Source organism: Henckelia pumila, chromosome 3 (assembly GCF_033568475.1).
Source record: "Henckelia pumila isolate YLH828 chromosome 3, ASM3356847v2, whole genome shotgun sequence".
Lineage (NCBI taxonomy): Eukaryota > Viridiplantae > Streptophyta > Magnoliopsida > Lamiales > Gesneriaceae > Henckelia > Henckelia pumila.
In genome coordinates, this window is record NC_133122.1 from 116665472 (window position 1) to 116686696 (window position 21225).

At 39.8% G+C, this 21225-nt stretch overlaps 1 protein-coding gene across 1 annotated transcript; it reads right to left on the minus strand.

Moving 5' to 3' along the window:
* Positions 1 to 17949: 17949 nt before the first annotated feature.
* On the minus strand, positions 17950 to 20706 carry LOC140888720 (ABC transporter G family member 20-like). Its single transcript, XM_073296418.1, has one exon. It carries the CDS (start codon positions 20568 to 20570, stop codon positions 18342 to 18344), a length of 2229 nt encoding a protein of 742 aa, XP_073152519.1. The 5' UTR covers positions 20571 to 20706; the 3' UTR covers positions 17950 to 18341.
* Between the last annotated feature and the right edge of the window lie 519 nt (positions 20707 to 21225).

A 21225-nucleotide genomic window follows, 5' to 3' on the forward strand; every position in this document is an offset into this window, starting at 1 on the left:
AGCCTCCGTCATGCCACCCCAAAGTCCACCCTAGGTGGACTGTTCCAACTGCTAGTCGAAGCTTATCAGCCTTGTCTGTCCCCTTTGAGCTTTCTAAGTTGCAAGTTAGGCAAGATTTTGCTCCTCTTTTGAAAGTCAAGCATGGAATATATGTTTTCTTATTTTCTTCCCTTTAATTTCGAATTTTTCAAATTATTTTTGTGCATATGGGGTGTATTGGATCAAAATTTCAGTAGGTTAGGGGTTTGAATTTGATTTTGTGCATCTTTTATTGTTAGAATGTTTTATGGATTTAATTGGATTGGAATCTTGCATTTAAAAGGAAATTTGGATGACTTGGATGAAAAATCATATTATACATGGCCAATTCGATCCAATTCAATGTGTATATGGGTTGTTATGAGTTATATATTGTGATATGCTAGCCCTTTAAGGGTTAAGGGACTGCCCAAGATGAGTTGTTCGGATGAAAATGTGACCTTGGAAGTGTGTTAGATGAGTGAAAGAGGCCGGACTTGAAGGATTTTAGATGGGGTGTTAGAATGTAGTGTTTGAGGATGCCGGTGATCGTGAAGGGTAAAATATTTGACTTGAGCTAGCACCGGGCAAGTGACTAGCTCATGGTCTCTTTCTAGTAATTTAGGGAGTCTTAGAGGGTTCCTAGGTAGGTTCTTGGTGTAGTAGCTCATGAGGAAGAGGTTTGGAAAGCTTAGTGATAGAAGGGCCAAAAACAAAAATTTCAAGTCCATGCGGCTCGCCTCTAGGAAATGGGATCTGGTCGTGACATTCTTGAGGGCTGGACAAGGGATACATTGACTTCTCTGATTAATGTGATTTTGGGGTTGTGTTGGTTCAATTTGGGCTTAATTCGGATAAGATTCGTGTAGGAAAGGGATGTTTTAAGTTGAAGTGTCATGTGAAGATTTTTCCGGATGTTAGTGGCTGTCCGGGAAACCAAATTGATCGAGGTGTTCGAGTTTTGATTAAAGGAGAAATACTTATCATAGGAGTGATTTAGGACTTGTTTGAAGTGTCAGTTCGAACAAGAGGCCGTTTGGATATTAATGTGCTGGGTTATGGGACATACGGACCGAACGCCCGAGTTGACCCTTTTTGGATTAGTCTAAGTAATTCTAGAAAGGTCCATAAGCCTAAGGGTGGCCACTTACACATCATTAATCCATTAATTCATAATTTATAATATCTTTTTGGATCGTGTCATTTCATTCATTCAACGCCATTATCCTTCGCATGAGTTGACTTCAAATTATTCTTGTTTTAGTCCCGAAGTATAAATTATGAAAAGATGAAAAAATGAAAAAGTGAAAATGAAAAGTTAAATGTGAAAAGGTTAAATTAAATATAAATTAAATGAATGAGGTGAGTTGATTGTGACTTAGACGTGCAATGATGGGTTGGGGGATGCCCTGGCTCACTTGCCAAATTTAGACGTGTAGTACGAGGTCGGGAGACATCTCGGCTTCCCTACCAACCAGACATGTAGTATGTTGTTTAACGGGAGAAATCTCGGCATCCCTAACAACCAGACGTGTAGTACGGTGTTTAACGAGAGAAATCTCGACATCCCTACCAACTAAGAGGGGAATTGTGGTGTTTAGCGGGAGAGATCTCGGCATCCTTACCGGCATAGTACTGTAGTCATTGATCAATCAAAACATAATCGAGGATCTAAATTCGCAAGTTAATTGAAAATGGGAAATTGCTCATGAATTTCATATTTTCATTGCATATTGTGAATGTTCTACTTCGGGCATGTGTTCCTTTTGCTAGAAGTTCATCGTATACTTATTATTATTTTTAGTATGATGCATGTATTTTTTTTAACCCTCGTTTTTTTTAGTAAAATCTTGTTTGGTCTTTAGGCTCACTACTATGTTTGACGCAGGTTAGACTTTGTTGAGATCAAGAGGTATGACTCTCGAGTGGACTGCGATGCGGGCATGACACATCCATTCGACCTATGCTAGTCTTCCATATAGTTTATTCGAATTTAAACTTTATGAAGTATTTAACTTAGCTTTTTGGGTAAATGTATTTGTAATAACCTTTAGATTGGTTTGTTGGCATGTAAATATTAAATTGTTCAACTTTCACATGTTTGTAATGATGAATTTCTTTCTTTAGGGACTCGTTCTTTTTTTTCTCGGTCTAGTTTATTTGTTGTGTTGTTCGTTGTATTTTTTTATCTTGTTGTCTATGACAGGTGGATTTTATTATAAACAGATAGGTCATGCCAAAATTTTTGAAAAATCCGTATTTTATTTGATTATTAATATTAGTAGAGGTTTAGGTTGTTTCAGTTTGTAATGTCCCACTATATCAAGTCGAGTCGTTTCAGCGTGCTCATGTCCTCACTCACACGCACCCTGAAAAACTTCCCAGGGGAAACCCATACTAAAATTGTCCCAAGTCAAGCACGCTTAAATTTGGAGTTCTTATGTGATGAGCCACCGAAAAGAAGTTGCACCTTCTTGATATGAGTTTGTACATATCAAATCTTTAGTACATCTCCTTCTGGTGTGAGATCGGTTCATTCATGTCATCCATCACCCATTCTTTTTGGTGGGGTTTCCATCTTTCAGGTATTAACCACCCATATTGCGGACCATGTACCGCCCTAGGAATGTTTGGCTCTGGGTGTCACATGCCCACCAGCTTCTGCTTGGTTCGTCCCCAAACCACACAGTACTAGGAGAGGTCAGTCTCTGATACCATTTGTAACGTCCCACTGTATGAAGATGAGTCTTTTCAGTGTGCTTATGTCCTCACTCACACGCACCCTGCGAAACTTTCCAGGGGGTCACCCATCCTAAAATTGTCCCAACTTAAGCATGCTTAACTTTGGAGTTCTTATGTGATGAGCTACCGAAAAGAAGATGCACCTTCTTGATATGAGCTTGTACATATCAAATCTTTTGTACCTCTCATTCCAGTGTGGGGTCGGTTCATTCATGTCACCCGTCACCCATGTTTTTGGTGGGGTTTCCATATTTCAGGTATTAACCACCCATATTGCGGACCATGTACCACCCTAGGAATTTTTGGCACCGGGTGTCACAGCAGGTCTGAGGCTTGATGATCCAGGAGGTTCGCACCAAGATTGAGGCCGATGTCAATGCTACACAGTGAGTGTAGTGGTTACGGGTTTGATAACCTAAATTCTATTTGGTTGTATAACAAAGTTTATGCACAAATTTATGATCATCGGTTATATTCTGCCGATTGGATTTGTTGTATTTTAATTATCCGTTTTTACGCTTCATTTATTTATTGCATGCACTATTTAAACTCAAATTATGAGTAGTGGATCCGGGTTGGCTCGATACAATAACTATCAGTATGGTTTCAGCAATAGCTGAATTCATTGGATTTAGTTTTGGAATGGATATTCCTCTACTAGTAAGCATTCTACACAGGGTGTATGCTTATTGGAAACTTCTAGACAGATAGATTTAGTAAATAGATTGACGATTTCCATTGATCAGTTAGGGTTTCGTCTGTTTATGCCAGTAATTGGAATTGGGATAACTGAGGATTCGTAACCCTATACCGGTAAGTCTGGGAGGGTGTTCCAACTGGGAGGTTTGGGGAGGCTACCTCAGTCTCAATATATATATATATTACACCGGCATAGCAAGTGGTATAGTTACCAGTGAAATCTCGATTGAAGCCGAGGTTGTATTATCTATGGTACTAGGTTCGTACTGAAAGATAAGATTGTATCTTGATAGGATAGTCATAGACAGGGGTTTATTCTTTGATATTGAATGATGACAGAACTAAGAATGTCTATCATGGGTAGACTGGGACAGTTCTGGTGAATAGATTCAGAATGCAACAAGGATTGTGGCAGTAGATACTTGGGGGGTATCATCTGACTTGGTCAAGATGAAAGAAAGATAAATCTGGGTTGTTAAATCTTTTGGTATCCTTGGAATCAGAATAGTCTTAGGAGGGATGTTCCTAGACAAGTGATTATTCTGAGCAGAGAGATTTAGTTGATTGGGATATCACTAGATTGGCGAATCTAGTGGGTTGATTGACTAGTACCGGTGCTTATTGAAATTTCTTCTGATTATGTCAGCAATCTGAAATAAATTTTTGTAGTGACCCAACCCGGATCCACTACCTAATCAGAGTTAAGAGAATAATTAAACATGCATTAAATAAATCGCTGCGAAAGACTTAAATAAAAACAGACCGGCAGAATATAACCGGTTAAACCAATTCGATTTATACAACCAAATCGAATAAATAGCCTAAAGGCAAAACCTACAGCTAATCCTGCTGTCTTCACTGGTCACTGGCTACTCCAAGCTCCTGGTGCTCAATCCTGCACCTACACTTTCCCCGTCGAATGGGGTGTCCAGATACACAGAAAAGACTGGACGTGAGCTCTAAGCTCAATACGAAAGCACTGGGTAAAACATACAAATATGATGCATGCAAATGATAGGGTATCCATATCTGGGATAACTGTATATAACTTCTCAGTAATGGCGCCTAGGATATGAGTGGTACAACTCGGGGAGCAAACCCTGCGTACACTGCTCATTCCTATAGGACGTGGACTGTGTCCCCAGATGCTAATCACGCATGATCCGTCAGCCACTAGGCCCTAGACATCAACCATCCTAACAGGGCTGAGCGGCCCTACATGGCTCATCTCAAAAGATGGTCAGGCACAATATGATATGCACATGCTGCATAATAATATGACACACAAATGCAACATATAAGCATGCAAACCCGCTGGCTATCTCAGTCTGTACTTACGTACCTTACTACAGGTAGTTCCTATCAGCTCTACAATGCAAATACCCATGCATCAATATTTAAGCTCTAAAAGCCTTAATTAAGCTATTGCATACTCCTAAATAATTTAAGGAGACCATAGCTATACTTGCGTTCGTTGTCAGCCCACTGATGACAATTGCCTCAAAACTTAGGCACATCTCCGCCTCGACGTCGGGATCGCTATGCCACTTCTGGATTCCCAATAGGATGCCTAGAACTCCCTAGATCTGAGTTAGAAGGCTTAGGAATCAGAGAGAAGAGAGGGAAAGGTGCACTTGAAAATGAAATCTCGGCCCCCTATTTATAGACGAAGTTCGGAGCCTCCGAACCCGGTTTGGAACGTCCGAACATGATCGGAACGTCCGATCCCATCTTCGGAGCGTCCGATCGCCCAATATTACGTCAGCCATGACATCACTTTGCTGACGTCAGCTATGACACGTGCCCTGGTCCCGATCGGAACGTCCGATCTCACCGACGGAGCTTCCGATCTCGATCGGAGCCTCCGATCCGAGTTCGAATCCTCCGAACCCGTTCGGATCCTCCGATCCATCCGAACCCTTGGAACCTTCTCGACCATTTTCGAGTGTCCTAAATCCATTTCTGGACTCCGTTAACCCATTTGGAATTTCCTTAACCTAGTTTTACTTAATCTAAACATGATTACACGATTAATATACTCATTAATCGCTAATTCTGGATACGGGTCACTACATTCTCCCCCCCTTAAAAGATTTCATCCTCAAAATCTAGGGTAAAACCTCGAGAACGTACAAGAAACTCTTGCTCGAGTGTCTGGTCGAAATAGCTTCCGACACACTCAGACTCTCGTCGAATTCCCTATAAGCTCCATTAATGCTTAACCGCATTAATATTCTTTCACTGAAGATTACTGCGCTTCTGGTCGACAGTCGAACTTCCCTAGCGCTAGCGTATCGTAACACTGATACATCTTTCACTCGGACCACGATCTTCTTGACCACGAAGGATACAATACCCGCTTGATCAATATCATCGTCCCAAAGTAATTTTTATACTGACGAAGACCAAGTCATGAACTGACTGGTTTACGACATTCGTCGAATTACTTATCGAATCTAACCATCTAATGGTTTCAAAATTTCTCGGTGTTCAACACCTCTAGTCAGGAAAACACTAATCCCAACATTGTGCTGACACATTCTAACATGAATCTCGCTTTAAGATAATCCAGTTGACTCAAGTCTATACTTCAACGTAACTGCTCACAATGTTCCCTAGACTGGTTACCCTCCCCACTCTCCCTGAAGCACAACCGGCTTCCCAAGGAATACTGGGAACTTAAACCATCATGTCTAGTACATTCTGCTGTCCAGGTTTCTTAGTATAACCTCAACACTGTGCCCTGATGATAACTATCATCACTTGCAATTCATGACGCTACGTCATCTCCTAGCCATTGGCCTGCGAAATCACGCATACATTGCAATAGAAGTTATTACACCTCTAATGATCTACATCACCTCACCCATAGGTTATTCACCCATGAATCCCAATCGTTGGACATCCTCCTGATAGTTATACATACTCGCAATCATTGTACGCTCATGAAGACTAAGGCAAGCTCCCACCAATATGCTCGACTGGGACATTCCACAGTGCACAGACATATGGAAACGCTTCCTATTCCGTCTCGAAACTCGACAGTCATTGCACCTGGTATAACTCAACTCAGAGTCTCTGATAATACCATCAGCTCATACCAACCTCCCAAGGTTGAACATACTGATCCTGGAACTAAATCCCAATGGATTCTCAATAGTCAAATCGCTCCCTTGCCGAACGCATCAGTCTCAGCACTGAACGATCTAATTCGTCGATTCCCTAGTCAATCTTGGGAAATACTTGTGCTCGAAGTAACTTGCCACACAATGCGTCTCTGATTGTCGTTTATTGCTACAACTCAATATCTTTGACAAATAGTCTGCATAGATGTGACTCACTGACTCGAAAGAAAAAACTCGATCCGTCATGATCTTGCGAAATCTTTGACCCCATAGGCAAACCTCGTTGGCTACTAAGTCGATCCTTGTTTATCTCAGTCACATATCGCACTGGAAGATTAGTGACACCACCTGCTGGATCTCGAGAATTAGATCCCAGCTAATGTCACATAGATCAGACAACTGATGTTTCCTTGCTAATGTCCATTAGCATTTTCAACTACTCGTCGGATCCAACCACAACGTTATACATAGATGCCCTCACTTAACCGAAATGTCCGGTCAACAATCTTCACTATTGTTGTTCAATGGAAAACTCTTACATGAAACAACAACATGATCCTTTCCTGACCTATTGCTATCACTAAGCAATTGATTGGATCAATATCAGCTTCCTTCTTAACAAGAATGCACTATACTGAAACTACCAACTCCCTTGCTTGTCTCCACTGTCAAGTTAGCACCTAACTTGATCATACAAGTCCACTTGCAATCGTTCCCGATTACAGCAATCCCAGAAGATTCATCTCTGGCGATCATTGAGACTAAATAACTCAAATCTCCGATTTCTCTGAGATGGTATTCAGTACTCATCCCATAAGCATTACTCGACAAAATACTATCCCAAGTATTTCTTAATTGCTACATCCTGATCAACCCTGATTGGCTCAACCAATCGAATTCGTCGATCTACTTAAGCTCGCACTTATCAGATCAAACCACCACTGATCATCCACCCTACATGGCTCGGTCAATAACTATGACTCAACTTCTACAAAGAACCATTTTCAAACGGTGTCAGATCACAGTACATAAGTAGTTTACTTGGCACAAGTCCTGCGCCTTTTCAGCACTACTAACCACTGCTTCGTATTCTGAACTTAATCATCCTAACTCTGACAGAGTTACCCAATAACCACTAGTAGTCACTAGCACAGATCCCGTGCCACCTTAGCACTACCAATCGTTGTCTTGTTCACCCAAGGCAAATATCAAGATAAACTAAGACAATTTCCATCCCATGGAAAATCCTACGCTCAACCTCTGAAAATATCAGACAGTACTTAGCGCAAACACTGCACTAACTATCCTTGCTTTGTTCATCCAGGATGAATATCACGATTCTTCAAATTCAGAATCATAACTAACGAATCTCCAAGATTCTTACAATCTTCGAACACTCTCCTGATTATATCCCTCTCTAAGATTGTGCAACAATTTAATACTAAGGTAGCTTACCATGTTAACCCACCTGGACAACCACCAAGGCTTCACGGGTATAGGCCACGCTTCCCGCACATCTCGGATAGCTCTTGTATAATCCTTAGCGTCTGACATGATCTATCACAGATGAAGTTAACCATCAAGGAGTAGTCCTCGTATTCGAGTCTAAGTCTTAAAACAACATTCCATCCAGTATCTTGGATAATTCATATCACAAGGAAATTCTAACCACAACTCTGATGTCAACACCTAGTCATCGCTGGTAGAAATCCATCCACCTACTAGATCCACACATCTAGCAGTAACTCAAAGGTTAAAACTTATCTGCTCAGAGTACACACTTGTCAAGAAAATCCCTCCATGACTGGTTCCCATAGCAGAACACTCAAACTATATCTCTGGCACACCAGACGATATCGAACCATCGATATCAAACCTGATATCTTAATCCAAGGTCATACCTTGTCGTGACTGCTACCAAATCTCTAGACTGAGTAGCCTTCCCACCGCCAATCCTGAAGCACGAAGGCTCCCAGGTACCCTCTGAAGTACAAGGACTCCCAGAGTAATACTGGCATAGGGTCGCGCCCCATCACGTCTAGTCCTGGTCATAGTCCACAACTCTCGGCATATACTGGACCTGGTATCCCGATGAAAACCCATCATCACAAGCCTCAACCTAACAAAGGTCAGACAGCCTACTATTCTAAGAAAACAACTTAGAATGAAGCCCAACGTTCTAAACCGAACAATACCCTTAATGCCTTTAGATGAGTCCACTCATCGCTGGCACTAACTTAGTCCACCGACTAACTAGGTCAATCCTAGGAAAATTCCTAGACTAATCACAAGTCAAACAATCATAGTCGGCCCACTCACTCCCATGAGCTACACTAGTTGAATGCTAATCAACTAAACCCAATCCAAACTTCTGCACAATCATGCAATCATCCACGAATTGCTGGATAAATAAAACATGTATCACTTATTTCAAGTTATTTACAATTCTCTTTATTACAATCTCATGTAATACATACAGCATTCAAAATACAATAAAATGTACAATCGAACTTGAAATGATACAACCAAATTATGATGATTCATTACAACTGAAATACTGTTTACAACTACAACGATACAGTATTTAAATCATCGTACTAGTCTTCGTTTCTTGAGCATGAAGCTTCTAATCGACACACGCATTGATACAAGCATACTCCCGACCAAGTCTCTCTACATGTCCTCCTACGAAGAACTCCGGAGAAATGGCTCGTGATAGCTAACCAGCTATGCTCTGCGTTAGTGCATGTCAGCCGACCCCTTTTGCTCACGATCTACCATCAGCGTTCTTCTTGTATCCAAATCATGCTTCTGAACATGAAGTTTCCCGTGTGCCTACCGAACGCATCGATACAAGCTTACCGGCAAAACTATGTTCCGCATGAAAATCTCTCCAACTACTAGTGGAGAATCTTCAGAGTAGTGTCCTCATGGTAATGACTGTACAAATGCAAGCATCAAGTAAGTCCCCACCAATCCTCAGCCACTGCCTCTGGCATCCGGTACTCGATCCAAAACTAGGATCCACCTGAGTAGAAATCTTGAAAACTCGGACACGATCCATCACTCCTGTCCGCACTTGCTGGAATCTCATAAGCCAAATCTTCAGAAATCCTGCCGATGATGATAGTATCTGGGCAAACTAATTGCAGCATCATCACCTCTTCCAAGTTCTCATCCATCCTATAAGGATAACCTAAAGTCTCATTACTATATCCCAAGTCTCTTGCATGCATATGCTCTGATACCAAAAATGTAGTGACCCAACTCGGATCCACTACCTAATCAGAGTTAAGAGCATAATTAAACATGCATTAAATAAATCGCTACGGAAGACTTAAATAAAAAACAGACCGGCAGAATACAACCGGTTAAACCAATTCGATTTATACAACAAAATCGAATAAATAGCCTAAAGGCAAAACCTACAACTAATCCTGTTGTCTTCACTGGTCACTGGCTACTCCAAGATCCTGGTGCTCAATCCTGCACCTACACCTGCCCCGTCGAATGGGGTGTCTAGATACACAGAAAAGACTGGACATGAGCTCTAAGCTCAATACGAAAGCACTGGGTAAAACATACAAATATGATGCATGCAAATGATAGGGTATCCATATCTGGGATAACTGTATATAACTGCTCAGTAATGTCTCCTAGGATATGAGTGGTACAACCCGGGAAGCAAACCCTGCGTACACTGCTCATTCCTACAGGACGTGGATTGTGTACCTAGATGCTAATCTGAAACGACCCTAACTACTCGCTACTAGACTATAATTAAAATAAAGGAAAAATTACGGATTTTTTTTAAAAAATTTTGCCATGACCTATTTGTAAAACAAATAAGCCATCAAGACTCAAACAGCAATTTAAATAAGGAAAGAAAATTGACTTCAAAACTTAAGTGCGTTAAACATAAACATGCAATCCTAGTAACCACCTCCCGGTTACAGCATAAAGTAAACTAAAGCATTTAAAATTAATTCCAACGATAATCATAAACTTGCAAAAGCGGAAAACGTACTTCAAAACATAAGCTGTAGCACAGGGAATGCACATCCTGGCTATAAATACTACAAGATCTCAAATAATACTTCATTATTACAAATTCGATAACTGTGCGGAAAAACATAAACTAAAAGGAAGCAACGGTCACTGGGCCTTGCACTACAGATGGCCTCATCCCAGTAGATCACGCCCCTCCGTCTCCTCCACAAAATCCTCACCTGCAAACATTCAAGCATAGTGAGTCTAAAGACTCAACAAGCATAACTAGGATAATAACAAGGGTTTAAAATACGTGATGCAAAAACTCAACTTAAACTGTAATATGCATGAAACTAGAAAGATATAGAAATCATGCATTAATGAACTCACACTATGATAAACTTTAACTTTCATAACATTCAACTTAGACTCATGCATAACTGAAAGACTGACATCTATGCAAAACGAGTCAACTAAAATTGTGAAACTTTAACTTTTAAACTTTTCTTTACTTTTTCCTCTTAGAAATCCGATCCCTGATTTGTGACCCTCTGTTTCGATCATGATCATGGCTGCAGTGCACTATGCCGGCAAGACGACGAGATTTCTCCCGATGAACTTAACCCCTCTATGGCAAGGAGACCGAGATGCCTCCCGATCCCACATTGCCCCTCTGTGGCAAGGGTAAACAAGATGTCTCTTGCTCCTTGCCTAACCTCTATAACCTCTTGGTGAGTAGACCGAGGCATCCCCCGGCCTAGCAACACCCCTCTTGTCACAAACAGATCACTTCATTCAAAAATATTTGCTTTCTTTTCCCTTTTCATTTATAAAGACTCAACTCATACATTAAATGGCATGCAAACAAGTAAACTTCCTTTTTTCTTTATTAAACTCAAGAACACGTCAAATGCACACGAATAAGCAATCTTTAAGACATGAGACTCGACTCGAAAATGTGAGTTTAAGGTGGATGAGTGGCTGCCCCTAAGTCCAAAGAAGACAACTTACCCAACAAAATCCTCAAACTTGACTTAACTCGAGCAAATAAACCGAAAAGCCCTTAACTTTGTCATGCCTTATCCAAAACCCGTCCCGCTTGAACCGACACTCGACAAACACTCCAAATCATCCCAAGGAATAGGTGGTATCATCAAAAGATCAAAAGAGCAAATTTACAAAACACAAAAATCGGACAGCCCCTATTCAAAGGAAAAATCTGCACTTGCACCCAATTTTGTAAAATCCATAACTCACTCAATTCTTATCCGATTCGAGCCCATTTTATGTCGACGCGACCACAACGACACGAACTTTACTATGGTTCAGACCAAACCCTGCCCAGACCTCAGACCAGACCTGCCCTGCCCCGAACAGTACTGCCCTGCACTTCTCACCTTCCCATTTCCAACAATTCAAACACTTAGCCACTTCCCTCAACTTATCTCCACACCAAACACCCAAACACCTCCAATACCTTCTCTTAGGACTTTTCCCAAACACTTGGGCTACACTCAATCCACACTTTCACAACACATAACAAGAACAACAAGATTTAACCATCAAAACTCCAAAATGTTGAACAATCAATCAAGACCAATGCAAGACCATTAAATACTTCAACATCAAATAAATTTCAGCCCCTACACATGCAACATTTCGAAAATTAGGTCCATATACAATCTGAAATTTCGAATTTTGGCAAGGACACTCAATTAATTCCATGTCAATGCACATATACTCAACATTAATCCACATAAACTCAACTCCCTAACATATTTAGAAAAAATCAGCCCCTAAACATGAAAAATTCGAAACCCTAACCTTCTAACAACATGCATTCTCGAAAATATTGCAAGAAATCATAAGGGTGGGGGTAGATATTGCTTGAATGTGAGCCCAAAGGAGTAGCTACACTTGCCTTTACCAAAAATACCTAGAACTCGAAATCAAGGAGAGGAGAAGAAGGTGGGATTTCAACCAACACACCAAGCTAAGCACCTAGGGGCTTCTCCGGCGGCTGGGAACGACGGCAGGCGGCGGCGGACGGGTGGCTGGCGGCGGCGAGCGGTCTTCTTCAAGGGAGAGGGGAGGAGGCGGCTAGGTTAGGATTTTGGGGAGAGGTTTTGGTTGAGTCTTGATTTTCTTTTTATTGTAATGTTTTAAAAATGATAGTGTAAGTTAAAAGTTTAGTGTATTGTGTGTATTGTGTGTAGTGTTTTAAAATTCCACTTGTACTAGCAAAAGTACTACTTGTACTATTAAAACTTTTTACCTCAAACTTTTTGCTATTTTCAAACTTCTAAATTTAAAATTTCAACTCACAACATTTTGATTGAAATTCCACTAACCCGGATTTAATAAAATACTATTTTATGAAAAATTTAGGAAATAACCCAAGAAAATGATAAAATTGCTTTTTGACCCCTAAAAATTCAAAATTTGCATTTTTGGCCAAAACCCCCCTTTTACCTCTAACTTAAAATCTTAAAATTAAAAATCTTGAAAATAAACCACCGAAGCCCACCGTCGTCGCCTGCCGGGACAGAAACTTACTAGACCAAACAATTCAAGGCATTTAATCCAAATAAATCGAACAATTCTATCTTTAACTAAAACTTACACAATTAACTTCAAGAAATAAAAATATAAATACTAAAAATAATTTTAGGCATGATTTTCAAATTTTAGAAGTTCTTGGTGCTACATAATCACCCATGACCCTTCAGTCACTAGGCCCTAGACATCAACCGTCCTAACAGGGCTGAGCGGCCCTACATGGCTCATCTCAAAAGATGGTCAGACACAATATGATATGCACATGCTGCATAATAATATGACACACAAATGCAACATATAAGCATGCAAATCCGCTGGCTATCTTAGTCTGTACTTACGTACCTTACTACAGGCAGTTCCTAGCAGTCCCACTCTAGGTTCCAAGCCTATATCAGCTCTACAATGCAAATACCCATGAATCAATATTTAAGCTCTAAAAGCCTTAATGAAGCTATTGCATACTCCTAAATAATTTAAAGAGACCATAGCTAGACCTGCGTCCGTCGTCAACCCGCTGATGACAAGTTCAAAACTTAGGCACATCTCCGCCTCGACGTCGGGATCGCTATGCCACTTTCGGATTCCCAATAGGATGTCTAGAACTCCCTAGATCTGAGTTAGAAGGCTTAGGAATCAGAGAGAAGAGAGGGAAAGGTGCACTTGAAAATGAAATTTCGGCCCCCTATTTATAGACGAAGTTCGGAGCCTCCGAACCCGGTTCGGAACGTCCGAACATGATCGGAACCTCCGATCCCATCTTCGGAGCGTCCGATTGCCCAATATTACGTCAGCCATGACGTCACTTTGCTAACGTCAGCTATGACACGTGCCCTGGTCCCGATCGGAACGTCCGATCTCACCGACGGAGCTTCCAATCTCGATCGGAGCCTCCAATCCGAGTTTGGATCCTCCGATCTTTGGTTCGGATCCTCCGATCCATCCGAATCCTCGGAACCTTCCCGACCATTTTCGAGTGTCCTGAATCCATTTTTGGACTTCGTTAACCCATTTGGAATTTCCTTAACCATGTTTTACTTAATCTAAAAATGATTACACGATTAATATACTCATTAATCGCTAATTCTAGATACGGGTCACTACAATTTTTACCGCGACAGTGATTTGGGATTTCATTGTCCAAGATAGCTAATGATTCTGAGGATTTGAAATTTGTCTACAAGTGAGTTCGAAACTTGGTATTCATCCCTTACTTGACAGGAACGATTTAGTGGTAAAGTTTGGCTGGTATAGGATTAGTTCCAGTTACTACTCATGAGTATTGTCTGACTCTGTCAAAGGCAGGACGATGAACTCAATTAGGAAATCATATGATTCTAAAATATGGAAAGGTTGAAAACCGAGTTTGCACCATATATGCAATTGGGGATATCCGTCTGAAGTAAGAGTTTATAACCACAAGAAAAAAAAATGGACCCAAGAACCATAAGTAAATATTTCATTGGGTATGCCAAAAAATCCAATGGGTACAGATTCTATTGTCCATCTCACAACACTAGAATTATACAATCAAGAAATGCAAAGTTTCTTGAAGATCACTTGGTTAGTGAGAGTGATAATTCAAAAGAAGTAATTTTTTAGAAAGATCACATTAATGATATACCATCTTACCCAAGTGATCCATTGGCTATCATTTACGCCCCTCAAGTCCCAACGGGTTTTGGACAACCAACTATTGAAAATCCACAAAATTCTGCTGAAAATCTAGACGATCAAACTGTTAATGAGGCGCAAGAAGCAAATGTTGATCAAGATTTGACCAACATTTCCTCAAGATGACAACTTAATAAGATCTACTAGACATTGAAAACCAGCAATGTCTGATGACTATATTGTGTATCTACAAGAATCGGACTTTAATGTTGGATTCGAAAATGATCTTGAAACGTTTTCACAAGCCACAAGTTGCAGTGAATCAAAATTATGGTACGATGCTATGAATGAAGAAATATTAATGAATTCTATGGCATCCAATGAGATCTGGGATCTTGTTCAGTTGCCTGATGGTTCAAAAACCATTGGATGTTAATGTGTCTTTAAAACCAATAAAGATTCATTGGGCAACATTTAAAGGTATAAAGCAAGACTCGTTGCTAAGGGATTCACTCAAAGGGAAGGAATCTACTACAAGGAGGCTTATTCTTCTGTATCTAAGAAAGATTCTCTTCGAATAATTATGGCTTTAGTTGCACATTTTAACTTAGAGTTGCAAAAAATAGATGTGAAAACAGCATTTCTTAATGGTGATCTAGAGGAAGAGGTTTATATGAAACAACCAGAAGAATTTTATTCTAGTGATGGTGAGCACTTGGTCTGCAAACTTAAGAAATCTATATATGGATTGAAACAAGCTTCCCGCAAATGGTATTTGAAATTTCATGATGTCATTTCTTCATTTGGTTTCGTAGAGAACATCATGGATCAATGTACATACCAGAATGTTAGTGGGAGCAAGATTTATTTTCTTATTCTATATGTGGATGATATTTTACTTGCAATCAATTAATGATAATTGTTTGCTATATGTGGTGAAACAATTTCTATCTCAAAACTTTGATATGAAAGATATGGGTGACGCATCTTATGTCATTGAAATCAAGATCCATATAGATAGATCTCGAAGGATCTTAGGATTATCTCAAGAAACCTATATCAACAAAGTTTTAGATAGATTTCATATGAAGATGTTCATCTAGTGTGGATCCCATTTTTAAGGGTGACAAATTCAATTTGGTAGTGTCCTAACAATGACTTTGAAAGAGAGAAAATGAACACCATTCCTTATGCTTCTGCTGTTGGAAGCTTGATGTATGCTCAAGTTCGCACTAGACCTGACATTGCATATATAGTTAGAATGTTGGGTAGATATCAGACTAATCCATGTTTAGACCACTGAAAAGCTACAAAGAAAGTGATGCGGTACCTTCAAGGGATCAAAGACTGCATGCTTATGTTTAGGCAAACTGCGAATTTGGAAGTGATTGGTTACTCTGATTCAAACTATGTCGGCTGCATTGATTGAAGAAAATCCACTTCTGGATATATTTTCTTGCTAGCCGGTGGATCCGTATCTTGGAGATGTGCAAAGCAATCCTTGACTGCCACTTCCACTATGGAGATTAAGTTCGTGTCTTGTTTTGAGGTCACCTCACATGGTGTATGGATGAAGAGTTTTATCTTGGGGCTTAGAGTTGTGGATTCCATTTCTAGGCCATTGAGAATGTTCTGACAATTCAGCTGCTGTTTTTATGGCTAAGAACAATAAAAGTGGGAGTCGAAGTAAGCATATCGACATCAAATATTGACTAAAGGCATGCCGCCACAAAAATTTAAGGATCATGTGGAAAGAATGAGACTTGGTTCCTTTATGTAATTTTGTTGTAAGAACAAATTCAGTTATTAATGAAACTTTATTATGATATTTTCTCATATTTTACATTTGTGTACACATTCATTTGAGGAATATCACTAATGTAGGACCTTGAATAAGCATAAGGTTTATTCATTAAGTTTTGAGAAGCATTATGCATCGTGATACGTGGAAGATAATACTCGTCTTAAGGGAACTTGTCGCCACAATTCGTTTATTTTGTTTACTCCTTTAGCTGATGAGATTTATTTGAGCCAAGTGGGAGACTGTTGGAAATATTTAATTAATATCAAATATTTTTATCTCATAAAGTGGCTCATATGATAATTATTAAGATTTATTTATACACAACTCTACCTTTATCTACTGGCCATTGATTTGTAAAGATTTAGATGTGCATAATAATAACTTGATATGTTTATCACCTTTTGAACACAAAATATCTCATCCTGATAAGCCACAATCAAATTCAAACTGACTCCTTGATGGTCACGAGTTGCCTATAAATAGTGGCCTTTGGGGTCGCTAAACACACACCAAAAATTTCATCATACCATCTAGAGTGAGGTCGGATTCAAAAGCGTTCTTCAAAGATTTAATGGCTGTGATGTAGCAAAGATATAACCCGATTGGAGGAAATCTGGGTAACTGGTGGAGATCTGGATAACCGGATTAATACTCAAGTTGTTCCAAAGACCGAACTTCGTGGGTTGTTACCTGCATCATAAAGCAAAGTGAGTGGCACCGGGGGTTACCCGGCGAAGACACTCCGATGCTCAAGTCAGTATTTGCCCAATAAAAGTTCTAGAGAACTTGAGCCTCTTATGGGTTTTTAAGTATTTATGGGCCTTGATAAAATGTCCAAATAAATATCGGAGTAATATGGGATCCATATGGATTGAATCATTGGGCTTGGACCCGGGAGAAAGTCAAATTGGGTAATAACTCATCAGGCTGGAGGTATTCCGATCTACTTTCTCATTCAGTCTCATGCAATTTTGTTATGTATGATTACATTTAATTCTTACATTGTATTCTTAATACTCTTTGCATTCATAATCGGAGCAGTCACTAAACCTAACCCAAGGTATTGGTTGCATCAAAATGAATTTCCATCTAAGGAAAATATATGATGAATGGTACCGAATTTTGAACTCTATGATTGATATGCTTTATAATATAGGGCATGTATATAATATAAGAAAAGCAATCAATTCGCTTTCTATGTTTGGATATTATAGGTTTATGTTCTTTTAGGTAGTCAGAAATCAGAATTGGATGTTGGTCCTACAAATTAGTTTTTTTTGGCTTTTATAGCCATATTTCTCCATATGGTTGATGAGACATGGAGAAGTACTGTTAATATATATGATACTAAGAAATTTCGAAATTAAAAATGCTTGTGTATTTAACGCCGCATCAGCAAGCAGATTAAATGAGATCAAACTCCAAAAAATATTCAACTTACGGGATCAAAACTCAATATTGAAAACATTGATGAGCTAAACCCAATTTAGGTCAACTTAGATAATAATTTCAACAATTTTGCACACTACACATATATATCAAAATAAAATGTTGGATACATATATCTTTTAGCCATAAAAAAGATAAAAGATTTATACATATTAAGTACAATCTATATTATGAACACATATTCTCTAAATTTGACTCTCTCACTACATTATATCATGACAAATCTATTTTGAAAAATCTAATTATTCAAATTAAAATATAAAAAAAAACTTAATATCCTCTTTTTTATTATTATTATTATTATTATTATTATTATTATTATTATTATTATTATTATTATTATTTTACCTTCTCTTGTTTTTGCTTCCAATCAACAAAGTGAAGTAAAACAAAACTCGGAAGAAGAACCCTAGAGCCACAATGATCCACAAGCAATTCCATTTGCTTATATCACTAACTCCAGCTTGTTTCAGTATATCCGCACCCGTGGTCAAGCATGTAGAACTTGTGATCTTGATTCCTAGAGACTGGCTCATGGATTGCAGCAGCTTCAGCTTCAAAGAATCAGGAAGATTTTTCAATGGTGAAGTGTCAAAAACTTGAATACCCCTCACGAAACACTTGTTGGGATCCGCGAATTCGTTCTGCAGCACTCCTTGATACGGGTACTTCACCAAAGAAGCGTAGTGGAACCAAATCCAGTAGGGTGGGATTCGATCTCGCGATATGAAGAAGCCGCTGAATAGCAAGAAGTAGGCTAAGATTGCTACGACAACCGTGTAAGCCATCATCACGTTGGTCACGATTCCTGAAAGGAATGTTACGAAGGAGCTTCCGGCCCAGAAGGACGCGAAGATGAAGGTGAAGAAGAAGAGGAATCCGGCCATGCCACCGGATAGTCCCACGGCCCAAAACGTGGTGATGGCGAATGTGAGGGATAGGATCACCAGAGCTGGAATGGAGATTATTGCGTGCGAAAGAACGTAGGAAGAACGACGGTACGCATTGTAAGCTGTTTCTCTCATGAAAATGTATCTTTCGAGGAGGAACATGGGGATAGCTTCGGCGCATGTGTAGAAAGTTGTGGACATGGCGAAGGCGAAAAACCCTAATCTTTCTTGAACACCTTTTGGCGTGTTATCCAGGTGCCAGAAAATGGTGGCTAGTATGATTCCTGTGACAACAACTGCAGCAAATCGAACTCCAAATAGCTCAGGGGATCGTCTAGAATTCGTGATGGACCGGTTCGCTATGACCATCATTTCTTTCCAGACAGGGTTTGCAAATAATGGGACAGAGGATGAGTACTCCACATTTGTGGCTCCAGAAACCAGTTTCCCCATTGAAATGCTCGCACTTATGGATTCCTTGAGTGATATTTTGGGCCAATTACAGTTGATGCATGGAGGGTTCCTCTTCTTTATCCATTCTTTATTGAAATCCACCAGATTCTTGGTTCCGCCTGGGATTCCTTCTAGCTCTCGGATGTAATCCAGAGCAAATTCAGTTTTATCCTCATTCAAAGGGATTGGTTTCCCAAATTCTTCAAAGAACTGAGGGAGAATCGCCGGAGATCCGCAGCCGTACACGGTTTGTCCACGAGACAGAATGATCAAACGGTCTAATAAACTCAGAATCCTGTAACTTGGCTGATGAATCGACATGATCACTATGCTTCCGCTTTGCGCAATCCTCTGAAGTACTTTCACCACCATGTAAGCGCTGGTGGAGTCGAGTCCTGAAGTGGGCTCATCAAGAAACAGGAGGATAGGGTCATGAATTATGTCTGTTCCGATTGAAACTCGACGCCTCTCGCCTCCCGACACCCCTCGGTGGCCCTCGTCTCCGATCACAGTCTTTGCGGCAGTTCGAAGGCCTAACTGGTCAATCAGAGCTTCAACTCGCGCTCTCTTTCTTGACTTGGACATGGTTCTTGGAAGCCTGAATTCTGCTGAGAACATTAGGGTTTCTTCAACAGTCAACATGGGAAACAACAAGTCATCTTGCATAACGTATGCTGATATTACTTTCAGAAGCTTGGATTCCAAAACTTCACCATTCAAAGTGATTGTTCCTTTGAGGCTTTCGCGAGCTATACGATAAGCCAACGCATCGATCAGGGTCGATTTACCCGACCCACTCGCCCCAAGAACTGCCACGATCTCGCCTTCCCTCGCCTCACCTGAGATCTCGTTCAGTAAAACTTTCATCCGTGACTTGTCCTCAAACGAGTCCCCAGACGAAGATTCATGAGCAATAGTTGGATCAGTCCTGCTACTGAAGAATGCGGGAACGATTCGCGGACGCACTTTCACGCTATATGTGAGGTTATGAAAGGAAAGAATGAAGGGTAATGAAGCAGGCTGAAAAACAGGTTCTTGTACTTCAAGAGCTTGGTGTGCAGGATCCATTGTTGAGTCGCCCACATGCTGAAAAAGCTCGCCAAGCCTATTTGAGCCGGTTCGCTCCAGCTTTCGGGTTGAATATTCTTGGGGCTCCATGGCTTGTTTAGGACATAAAAATGGCCGGTCACTGGCCACAGAAGAACAATTATCAAGTTCATTTATAGGCATGCATGAGAGCTTTCTTGTTGTATTTGGCCTCAATTATAGGGAAAAGCGTGAAATAAGAGGATATATGATTGTGTTTGAGTGTTGCCCCTATTCACATTTGGATCCAGCTACAAGAAAAGTATTAAGCGTGTATCTCTCTTTACTTTAGTATGTACGATTTGTAGGTTTTGGGTCAAAATCATACGTTTTATATGTATGCATATGTGATTTCTTTCGGTGGGTTGTTTCGTGAAGTTTTGAAAGTTGTGGGCTCAAGATTAGGTGAGGAGTTGCACTGTTTTCACACACGCACATACATGTACACATATAGTCCATAGATACGTACATTATACATAGGAATTATATATGTACACTTCAAATTGATATATATATATATATATATATATATATATATTTCTACTATAAAAGTATGAATGTCGGGCAAAATTTTTCATTGTGAATTTATAAATTTGCCCCCAAATTGTGTAGGAATCAAAAAATATTTATGGGCAATTATGGAAAAATGAGGTAAAAAACAAGGGCAAAAAAGGATTAAAAATTTAGTCAAACCTTAGGAGGTGATTTATTGAATAGTAATGAATATGAATTTAACTTTTCATTTATATCTAATTATTACCTCAAAGTTAATTATTGATAAACTATGTATACTATATAA

What these genes read in the sequence shown, in the direction of transcription:
- LOC140888720 (XM_073296418.1), bottom strand. Translation starts at nt 20,570, where the DNA reads ATGCCTATAAATGAACTTGATAATTGTTCTTCTGTGGCCAGTGACCGG.